This window comes from Orycteropus afer, unplaced genomic scaffold (genome assembly GCF_000298275.1).
Source record: "Orycteropus afer afer isolate SDZICR_OR568_19922 unplaced genomic scaffold, OryAfe1.0 scaffold00354, whole genome shotgun sequence".
NCBI lineage: Eukaryota > Metazoa > Chordata > Mammalia > Tubulidentata > Orycteropodidae > Orycteropus > Orycteropus afer.
The window spans coordinates 1628316-1640118 of NW_006921941.1; the positions used below are offsets into that span (position 1 = coordinate 1628316).

Consider the following 11803-nt stretch of genomic DNA (forward strand, 5'->3'; position numbering starts at 1 on the left):
CTCCCACCCCTGGTAACCAACAAAGAAAATTTCCTTCTATAGATAAACCTTTCCTTAACTTTTACAATAACGGACTAATACAGTATTTGTCCTTTTGTGATTGACTTATTTCACTCAGCATAATGTCCTTCAAGTTCATCCACGTTATGTGGTGTTTTGCAGATTGTACATTATTCTTTAGCATTGCATAGTATTCCATTGTGTGTATTTACCATAGTTTGGTTATCCATTCCTCAGTTGATGGCCATCTAGGTTGTTTCCATCTTTTGGCTATTGTAAATAGTGCTGCGATGAACATGGGTGTTCATATATCTGTTCTTGTCATGGCTATCACTTCTTTAGGGTATATACCTAGTAATACAATGGTTGGGTCATGCGGTATTTTTATTTCCAACTTTTGAAGGAATCGCCATACTGCTTTCCACAGTGGTTGTACCATTTTACAGTCCTACCAGCAGTGCATGAGAATCCCAATGTCTCCACAACCTTGCCAGCATTTGTTATTTTCTGTCTTGTTGAACTTTGCTACTAGTGCTGGAGCAAGATGGTACCTCATTGTTGTTTTGATTTTCATCTCTCTTATAGCTAATGATCGTGAGCATTTCTTCATATGTTTGTTGGCCACTTGACTATCCTCCTTGGTGAAGTGTCTATTCATGTCTTCTGCCCATTTTTTAATTGGATTGTTTGTCTTTTTGTTATTGAGGTGTTGGAGTTTTCTGTAAATTCTAGCCTTTGAATTTCTGAGGTAGTAAATCTCTACAGAAGCAGATTGACCCATCTTCCTTCTGCAGAGCAGCTAGTAGGTTTTACCTTCCACCTTCTGGTTAGCAGTCAGATGCTTTAGGCACTGCACCACCAGAGCTCCTTTAATAAAAAGAATAGTGCAAGTTAAAACCAAAGCCAAACCCATTGCCATCAACTTGATTCTGACTGATAGAGACCTTTAGGACAGTAATACTTCCCACAGGATTTCCAGGGCTGTAAATCTTTACAGAAACAGACTGCCTCATCTTTCTCCTGTGGTAGGTTCAAACCATTGACCTTTTGGTTAGCAGCTGAATGCTTTAACCAGTGCGCCACCAGAGCTCATTTAATTAATGCAAGTTAAATGAGTATTAATTCATGGTTGGTGATAAACTAAACAATTTACGTAGTAAAGTTTCAAAGACTATTTTGAATTTCTCATTTAAAGAATCTTTTATTTGGCAATATGAAAATAATATTCTGTGTCTTTGTGATTTAAGATAAAGTTGAGAAAATATCTGGGGGCTATTGTGATAATTCACCTTCTGGCTACAAAAAATTGTTTAGTCATTAGCCACCTTAAAGGAATTTGAAATTAGAAGAACTTTGTTTTTTCAAAAACACACTTTTCAAATATACCAGTTTTGCATTTTTTCATGTTAGTATTTAAAGAATGAAATGTTTTCAATATGTTATTTATTTACTTCTAATTGTATCTTTTCAGGGGAATTCCTGATAGGTCTGAAGACACTGAATTGTTTTCTCGACCATCAGAAGTTAGTGAAGCTTTGTTCCAGGCAACCTCAGAAGCAGCTTCAGACTTAGTTAACAGCTGCTTTAGTGTATCTCAGCACCCTCTTATAGGTGGTACAGTTGTAGAGTCTCCGCACTCTCTTCTACTTCCTCAACAAGAGAATGATGAAGAGGCCATTTCATCTGATACAGCTGATGAACTGAAAACCCCCAAAGAGTCAGAGAGTTATGATGTTCTTTGTTCATATATGTCATTGAAGACACAAGAAGTTGTGCAGCAGCCAGAAACCAGTTTAGCTGATAAAGATCAAGTTTCTTTTTCAAGTTCATCTGATATAAGTGATGAAAACATAACTACCCAAGGAAGTGATATCTTTGATGCTTCTTGTTCATATATGCAGTGTGGGAAACAGGAAGCTTTTCAGCCAACAGAAACATGTTTCAACAATATGGACCATGATTCCTTTTCAGATTCATCTGATACAATTGATGAAAATGAAATTTCCAAAGAAAGTAACACTTTTGGTGTCCCTTGTTCATATATGCCATGGTGGAAACATGGAGCCTCACACCATCCGAAAGGATGTCCAGCCAGTATGGACCATGTTTCCTTTCCACATGAAGTTGCTTCTCATTTTAATAATAAAATGTTGAATTCTTTCTTGCACTGTTTGTTGGAAAGAAGAGGAGAAGAGGTTCCCTTGACATCTGATAGCCATTATTTTGAGAGTGCTTCTTTAAGGATTCCAGCTGAGAATGAGGCGAAACAAAAACTGGATTATTTGGAGGGTCATGAGAAAAGTGAAGATCAGGAGGAAGAATTATCTCAACATTTTGAACAAAAGGTGACTAGAAATAACTTACTATCTTCAGAGATACAGCATACTGGGAATGTTGTTGTTCCTGATAATTCTGTAAAAGTTTCAGAAACATATATACTCTCCAAGGAATATACCTCTGAAATAGAAGTTTCTGGTGGTCCTGTTCAGACTGTTAAATCCAACTTGGGTGAGATAACAGAGCAACAGTATATTCAAGAGCTAAAAATCCAAAAGGAAACCTCTACTTTTGGTGGAAAAAGTGTTGATGCCACTGAAAATGTAGCCTTTGAAGCTGTTATTGCCTCTATTGAGCCATCAAAGAAAGAGAATACAATAAATGAAATCCAAACTGATATCAATAAATTTTTAACAAAAGACAGCCAAGAAAGAAAACCAAAAAATCTTTCCCTATCAATTTATAATAATGAAAAATCTTTACTCGATCAGCTTAGTCATCCACGCTATCAGTCCACTCCTGGAGTATTTGAACCAGCAGCTTCAGAACCATTGTTGCATAGAAAAGGTGTTGATGATAGTTCCCTGTACTGGAATCTTGATTCACAATCACACTCTAATGCTCCTCAGGAAATGCTCACTCCAGAGTTTAAGTCATCTCCTTTTAGTGAAAAATCTTTTCACAAACAGACTGTTGGTGTTGACAAAACACAGCCAGCTTTAATTCAGGTTGACATTGGCAATGAACCATTTCTTCCCATTGACAAGATAAAGTCTGTTCCTGCTCTTGATCTTGCAGAGAAGATAGAATATTCAACCACTGATCCAATGAAAGTATCAACTTCAGATTCTTTGGTTTTACAAGGATTAAAGGAACAAAGCTCTAAAGAAGTTGCAGATTCATCAAACTATATTTTGGGTAAGGATGTAAACTCTAGTAACTTTATTGCCAATCATTCTGCAGGTGTGGGAAGCAGCTATTCAGCAAACTTGGTGACAAGTCATGAAAAATCACAAGGTGCTTTACCATTGGCCAGTGACCATCACAAATTATAGTCTACCAAGAGACATTGCTGAAAGCTAACGTAGGCCGGGATGAAATTCCTCAGCCTGTGGAAGCCAAGTTCAGTTTTACTGTACATATATTTATGCAAAATGACTCATATTTTGTAGATCGCCTACTGGGGAAGGCTGAGTCTGACATCATTATTCGGGATAAAGATACTGAATGCCGTATGCATGATGAGCATACAGTTGTGGCCAATGAAGGAGTTGCTAAACTACTGAAAGAGGTGAGACACAATGAAAATGAGAGTTGGAAGAAACATGGTCTTCTCTTAATACTGTTTCAGGAAGTAGTTGTATTACTTGTTTTTATTTTTTTCTGTTTGCCAGGCATGTGACCAAAGTGACTTGACTGTTGAGTACATTGAACTAGTAGCTGTAGAAAAATTGTTTGATAATCTAGAGATTTATAGGGTGCAGCTTTGCACTGGCAGCCTGCTTTTATTACTATCTATGGAAGATAGCAATTTTGAAGAGCCTATAAATTCTTTCTATTTGACTTTTCTTATGAGGTGGGGAAAAGAAAATTTTAGTTGAATAACGGGAATGAGTGTCAGTGGTCCATACATATCCTCTAGTACCAACTTGTAATTTGTTTTGTGTTACCCAGGAATATTCCCCCTTGATTTGTTAGAGGTTAGCATAAAAGAAATGTTTGTGTTTCATAGATCATAAGACTTAATGAGTTCTGTGATATCTTAGAAAAGGTATCCTCTGGAGCTTCAAGCCCTTTTGTTTGGAGGCATCTTTTTGCTCCTAAGGTGTGCCAGCAGAAATCTTTATGATATTAAGATTAAAAAAAAAAAAAAAATCCACTGCCATTGAGTTGATTCCAGCTCAAAACACCCTATAGAACAGACTACAACTGCCCCTGCAGGGTTTCTAAGGCTGTAAATCTTTACTGAAGCAGACTGCCTCATCTTTCTTCCAGGGAGCTGATGGGTTCGAATTGCCAGCCTTTTGGGTAACTTAAGCCACATGCTTTATTTTACCACTGTACCACCAGAGTTCCTTGTGTTAAGACTCATTTACATGATTGTGGGTTCCCGCCCCCGCTTGCCTTCAATGTACAGCCCTTAGACTAGGCCATGGAATAGTCCAAGTGTTTCTGTTTAGAAGGTTTGGAAAGATTTTACTTTGGAGGTATCTTGAAAAACCACTGTATTGTGCAGGAAGGACACTGCGATGCTTAATGCCAAAACTAGTTAGTGTCACCAAAGGGAACAACTAACACTTTCCGAATGAGGATCATACCCATATATATGTACACATTCTCTTCTACTCTCTATTTATATCATTCTTATCATTATGTGTGTACTAGAAAATGGTGACTCTGTGTATTGCAAAACTACTGTGTCTACCTTTCTTTTTTTTATTAGGATTTGGGTGAAGATTTACAGGGTAAATTCACTTTTCATACAGCAGTTCACATATACTTTGTCTCATGTCATTGACCAAAATTTACAATGCAGCAGCTCCCCTCCCACTTCCTCCCCATAGTTACCTCCTCCCAGTGTCCATCCCTTCATACTCTTCTGCACCCTGAGCTATCTCCCTGTGCATAAGCAGCCCTTCCTTCTCCCATGATTGTTCTCTCCAGGGCATGTGTCTACTTGAGGTGAATGTTTAACTCACATGCCTGTACTTTGTTTGGCTGGAAACCACAGTTGTGGGTTCAATTCCAGACCTGAAGGGCAGCTAGGGGCCATAGTCTCAGTGGTTACACCAGGCTCTATTGGACCAGCAAACCTGGTCCCCACCTTCTTTTTTTTTTTGCCTCCAAATGATTTTGAGTTTTGTTCCACATTGTTCTCCCTCTTTATGCAGGATCTCCTACATCCCTTCCAAGTGGATGGCAGTGGTAGCTGGGCACCATCTAGTTCTTCTGGTCTCATAGTTGTATAGGTTGCAGATCAGATGGTGTACCAGTCGCTAGGACTGATTGTTTCCATTAATTTTGGTTTTCTTCTTTCTTCTTGACGAGGAGAGACCCGTTGTTGCATCTAGATGGCAACTTCCTAGCTTTTAAGGTCCCAGTCGCTACTCGCCAAAGTAGGAGGTGGACCAGTGTTTTGTATAGTATGTTATGCCAATTGAGCTTGATGTCCCCTGCATGTGTCTACCTTTCTTATATGTAAAGCTGCCTTGCCTGGATCTTTGGGTCCATAGCTTTATTGCTTCTCTGGTGCCATTTCCATCCTCTTTCATCTGAATACTATCAACTCTGAGCTTAAATAGATCCTTATATCTAATTGTCCATTAATTACACTTAGATATAATATATGTGGTGTGCTTAATAGAAGGCCAGGCGCATAGTAGATACTCAGTAATATTACTTTGCTTTTTTGTTTTTATTTTCTCCCGTGTAAGATTGGTCATTGAAAAACCACTAGTTTAGGTTGCAAGCATATTTAGACCTTTTAATTTATTTAGACTGTTTATAAGAGAAAATGAACAAAGATACTGTGATCTACTTTACCTTTTAGTTATAATTTACCCACTTCATATAAAATTTAATGCAGAAAACCAGATTAGCTTTATTTTTTTCAATATTCTAAATAGCCATTGTTTAATTCTAATAACAGTGGGGATGAAAATGATAGCTAGTGCTTACACTCTGCTTGAATACTGTGTTAAGAAGTTTACAGTATACATCAATTCCTTTAATCTTTTGGCCAGGCCTATTAGGTAAGTATGTACTATTATCATCCCCATCTTACAACTGGGACTTAAGAGGGTTAAGGAACTTGCTCATTCAGCAAGTAAGGGAACCAGGATTTGAATCTAATCTTATTTGTGTACTTAACCACTGTACCATAAACTTCCTCCCTATTTAGCTAATTCTTTAGTGACAGCAAAACTGCACGCAGGCAAGCCAAAAATTTGCATTATTATGACAAGGGTGAAGGCTTGAAAGAGCTTGTTTAGTCAGTTTCCATAAGAATTAAAAAACAAAATTATGATCAATTTTAAAGTTAGAGTTTCTAATTGTTTTTATACTACTACTTATGTGACTTGCATTAACTTTTCTTGTAAATAAAATATATTTAAATAAATGAAGATATATATTCAGACATGAGGAACCAGTCCCTGGAACAGGACGTCATGCTTCGTAGAGAGTCAGCAAAAAAGAGGAAGATCCTCAGTGAGGTAGATTAACACAATGGCTGCAATGATAGGTTTAAAAAGAGCAATAGTTGTTAAGCTGGCAGAGAACTAGGCAGTATTTTGTTTTGCTGTACATAGGGTTGCTATGAGTTGGAACCATATGAATTGGCACCCAACAACAACGACAATTCAGTTAATAGTGATTCACTAAAATTAACTTTGAGCACTGTTCTAAATTTTGTCTACTCTTAACTATAGCCTTAAGTTTCTTCTTTCAGTCTAGGGAGAATGCTGCTACTGTTTCCTGTATTTTCCTTCACTCTTAGCTCTATCCAATGATCTTGAAGTTACTTAATGCCAATATTATTGTTGTTAGGTTCTGTTGAGTTGATTTTTGACTCATAGTGGCTCCGTGTGACAGAATAGAACTTCCTCATATGGTTTCCTAGGCTGTAATCTTTACAGAAGCAGATCACTAAGTTCTTTCTCTCGTGGAGTCATAGTGTGGATTCCAGCTGCCATCCTTTCGATTAGCAGCCAAGCAATTAGCCATTGTGCCACCAAAAGAAAATAGGCCAGTTCCATTGTGGTAAATTGTAGTCAGTGTCACAAGACAAAGTGTATGTGAGCTGCTGGATAAACAGTGAATTTGCTCTGTAAACTTTCACCCAAATCACAATCAAAATTTTAAAAAAAGAAAAAAGACCAAAGTCACTGCCGTTGGGTTGATTCTGACTCATAGCAACCCCCTTTGTTTTTCTGAGGCAGTAAATCTTATCAGAAGTAGATTGCCTTGTTTCCCTTCAGTGGAGTGGCTGGTAGGTTTGAACTGCCAACCTTCTGGTTAGTCGTCAAATGCCTTAGGTACTATGTCACCAGAGCTCCCTTGTTGTGCCACCAGGCTCCCTAAAGCCAATAAAAAAGTCAGATACAAAAGTAATTTTTTTAAAACATAATTCAACTTGCTCTCAGGGAGCTTGACTACTTAGATTTTCCTTCCTTCCTCCCATACATTAGTATATGAAATGGGGTAAAGTATCCCATTGCCGTGGATTCCATTCTACCTCAAAGGGACCCACATAAGGGCAGAGTAGAACTGCTCCATAGCGTTTTCAAAGCTGTAAATCTTTTTTTTTTGTTTTGTTTTATATTATATATATATATTTTTTTTTTTTCCCCAAAACTATAAATCTTTTTACAAGCAGACTGCATCTAAATGTGACAGAAAACTAGAAACTTTTCCCAAAGCTCTTCCATGTATACTAGAAGCAGGCCACAACCCAAAGGCAACTCCTCTTAACTATGTAGATGCTCACAGAATATTCCACCATGGTGGTGATGATTGTCTCATCATGGGGAATAACTATATACATCTGTCAAGCCACTTAAAACCACAGCCCAGCCAAGTTGACACACAACCCTAACTACCACAGTCTAAGATAGAGTTTCTGAACCTTAGGACTTTTCAATGCTATGGAATAGATAATTCTTTGTTGTGGGGGCTTTCTTTATGTACTATAAGATGTTTAGCAGCATCCTTGGCCTCTCTCTGCTAGATGCCAGTAACAACCCCTGTCATAAGATCTTCCTTATGGGAAAGGAGGCAAAGTGTCCCCCTAGTTGAGAACTATTGGTCTAGAGAAACCTGTATGGACTGTGGAAGTAGAATATTTATTTATTTCCACTCTCTGCATCCTTTCTGATATTAGTTCAACACTGCACACAGTGGGGGGGGGTCACTGTAATAAAAAATAGAGAAAAATTTATTTATTTATTTATTTTCCTGTCTTTTTTTTGTATGTGTGATTTGGGTGAAAGTTTACAGAGAAAATTGTTTTTCCATTCATATGCATTTTGTTTTGTGACATTCATTGCAATCCCCACAATGTAGCAGCACTCTTCCCACCTCCTCCCTGCGTGTACCATTTCCCTTCATCCTTCTTTCCTATCCCTTCCTCCCTTCTTAGCTTTGTTCCTGGGCAAGTGCTGCCCTTTTCATCTGGTATGGTTGATTATTTTAATGAGTGTGTACTTCCCTGGTGTTATTCACTGCATAGGCTTGTCTATTGTCCAGCTGAAAGTTGAGCAATGGAGGTGATTTCCAGGCTGAAGGGTGTCTAAGGGCCAAGATCTCAAGGGTTCCACCATTCTTCATCAGTAAGCCTGATCTGTTCTATGATTTTGAGGCTTGTTGTATATTTTTCTCCCACTCTATCAGGGACCTCCTATTGTTATCCCTTACAAGGCAGTCTGGCGTGGTAACCAGGCACCATCTAGTTCTTCTAGTATCAGGGTCATAGAGGCTGGAATTCACATGGCCCGTTAGCCCTTTGGACTGATTATTCTGATTGTTTTTTTTGTGTGTGTCTTTGATTTTCTTTCCTTTTTTTTTTTAATTGTGGGTGAAAATTTACAGAACAAGTTCATTTTTCATTCAACAGTTCATACACATTTTGTTTCATGATACAGATTGCAATCCCCATAACGTAACAGCTCTCTTTCCTGTGGTTACCCTTTCCCTGTGTCCTTTTCTGTGTGTTTTAGTTTAGTGCTGCTATAACAGAAATAGCACAAGTGGATGGCTTTAACAAACAGGAGTTTATTCTTTTTTAAAGTTTAGGAGGCTAGAAGTCCAAGTTCAAAGTGTCAGCTCTAAGGACTGGGTGAAAGTCCCTCGACCTTGGGCTTCAGCTCTGCCTCTTGCTTCCGACCCACTAAAACTGGAGGCTTCTCTTAACTCAGACAGCTGCTGACTGGTGGGGCTGCCAATCCCAAAGTCGACAAGTAAAATGACACAGTCCCAAAATTATCAAGCAACATGGCAAGCCACCGGTTCAAGTCCAGAAACAGTCTCAAGATTGGCAGACAACATGGCAGGCAACTGAGATAAAGACTCAGCCAAATGCAGGATCCAGATGTACTAAGAAGCTCAAGACCTTTCTCAAAGTGTTTTCTTATATACGGGAAGCTGACCACATTCGTAAGTCAGCTACTCAGCTGCTCATAGTAGATTCCACCATGGAGTTGATTACCAGTCTCATCATAAGGAATAACACAGCCAGCTGCTCAGCCACTCAAAACCAGACCCAGCCAAGTTGACAAATCACCTTACCTACCATACTATGCATTCCTGCCCTCTGAATTGTCTTCCTGTGCAGATGCAGCCTTCTGATATCCCATGGTTGGTTGTTCTAAGGCATGTACCTATCTGGTATAAAGGTTCATCTTGTCGGCTTATTGTTTGCTAGAAGCCACAGAAGTTCAGTTCCAGGCTTGAAGAGTCATAGTCTTGAGGATCTCATCAGTCTCTATCAGACCAGTAAGCCTGGTCCTTTTTATGATTTTGAATTTTGTTCCACATTTTTTCCCACTCTATCCAGGATCTCCTATTCTGATCCCTTTCTGAGTGACTGACAGTGGTAGCTGGGCACCATCTAGTTCTGGTCTTAAGGTCGTGGGGTTCACAGGGTCCATTAGTTCTTTGGACTAATTCTTTCCTGTGTCTTTGATTTTTCTTCACTCATCTTTGTTCTGGATAGGGAGAAACCAATAGTCAAATCTTAGATGGCCACTCACAAAAATTTATTCTTATGTGCATTAGACTCTTTCATGAGTGGGCATCATCGGAATTATCCTTTTAGGAAAATAAAGAGACTAAAAGTGATGTATTCTTTTGTCAGAGAGTATACTATGAATTTGGTGAAAAGTTGTGTACATTTATGTTTCTATTTTTTTTTCTGACAAGGATCTCTTGGGATCTGATAAAACTTTAGGAACTATCTTCTTTAGCAGTCAGCTAACTTCACAATCAGTTTCTATTCAACATTGCCTTTGTTTCAGAGGCATCCTGGTGGTGCAGTGGTTAAGTGTTCTGCTGCTAACTGACAGGTTGGTCATTTGAAGCCACCAGCCACTCTGGAAGAAAAGGCCTGTTGATCTCCTTCCATAAAGATTACAGCATAGGATACCCTATGGGACAGTTGTATTCTGTTCTATAGGGTCACATATGATTCAGAATCTATTCAGTGGTACACAATACCACCACCACTATTAATTCAAGAAATTTGAGGGCAAATACATTTTTGGTAACCGATCACAGATAGAGTTCCATGATGCTATTATTTTTTTTCATTAACATTTCTAGAAAGTGTTTCTGTTCTGTCTTTCCTCCTTACCCGTTTCCTCCTAATAGCATACCCCTTTCTCTGGGGCAGGAAAAAGAAGAAAAAGAGCATGACGGGAATGATACTATAGTTTATATCCTTCAATAATCATAGTATTATAAGGAGCAAACTTCTGAGTAAAAACACTTTAAACCTACAGTCTGAACTATTTATACTATATAGCCAGCCTTCTAGGAACCCTGAAGAATTTATACACCTTTCATGGAATTAACCAAAAATGATCCGACTGATAGATGAATTCAGGAGACTTGAGTATATCATGTTAACTGGTATAAGTGTACAATATTTATTTTCATAAAAAGGAGGGTTGTTTTGAAGCAGCTGGAGTCTGAAATTAATATTTTGTTTCCATTCCATTTTTCATAGGTAGGTCACTCTAATTTGGACATTAATCGGTCTTTTCCATCTACATTACCTCCATTTGTTACTCATGGAGCAGCCAGAGAGCCAGCATATCACTCATCAGATCTCAGAATGTTGAGAGTGTCTCCTGAGACTGTGCCAAAGACTCTCAGACATTTAGCAGGTATGTGGAAAAAGGAGGTAATAAATGTCTTTCTTAGGGCAGCTAGATTGTTAAAAAAAATATCTTGCTATGCTAACTAATTTTTTATTTTTAGACTCCTGAAGTAATGTTAATTCTTTGGATTATATGTGTTTATAAATACCCAGATTTCTTTTGATTAGATGAACTGATTTAATTTTTTATTGTATTCTCTATGACAATGTTTAAACATGAATTACATAGGGGAGTCTGATACTAGATTCAGTTTGTTGCTATTCCTTTCTATGACTCAGATGGATAAAGGAACTAATTTAATACCTGGAGAAAAGGACAAGAGTGGATGCAAATAAGTATTAGGCTAGGAAATAGAGAGAGCTTAGTCTTGAAGTAGAAAGCAGTGTTACCTCCTGAGGGAGATGTGTACTGGAGGTAAATTAGGGGGTTTGAAGCTTGGTGAAAGCTTAGAATTTATGTTGAAGTGAGTAGGAGATCCCACCGACCCGTAAGGATGAGTTAAAAGGATTAGCAGGTATTAGAGAGATGCAAATCAAAACAACAATGAGATACCATCTTGCTCCACCACTAGTAGCAAAGTTCAACAAGACAGAAAATAACAAATGCTGGCGAGGTTGTGGAGAGATTGGGACTCTCATACACTACTGGTG

At 38.3% G+C, this 11803-nt stretch overlaps 1 protein-coding gene across 1 annotated transcript in view; it reads left to right on the top strand.

Moving 5' to 3' along the window:
• ALMS1 (ALMS1 centrosome and basal body associated protein) overlaps nucleotides 1-11803 on the top strand; it is a 303819-nt gene that overhangs the window by 97268 nt on the left and 194748 nt on the right. The window contains exons 5-7 of the mRNA XM_042782512.1: nucleotides 1472-3195; nucleotides 3450-3568; nucleotides 11000-11159. Of these exons, the coding sequence (XP_042638446.1) occupies nucleotides 1472-3195; nucleotides 3450-3568; nucleotides 11000-11159 (2003 nt within the window). The remainder of the gene's footprint in view (nucleotides 1-1471; nucleotides 3196-3449; nucleotides 3569-10999; nucleotides 11160-11803) is intronic.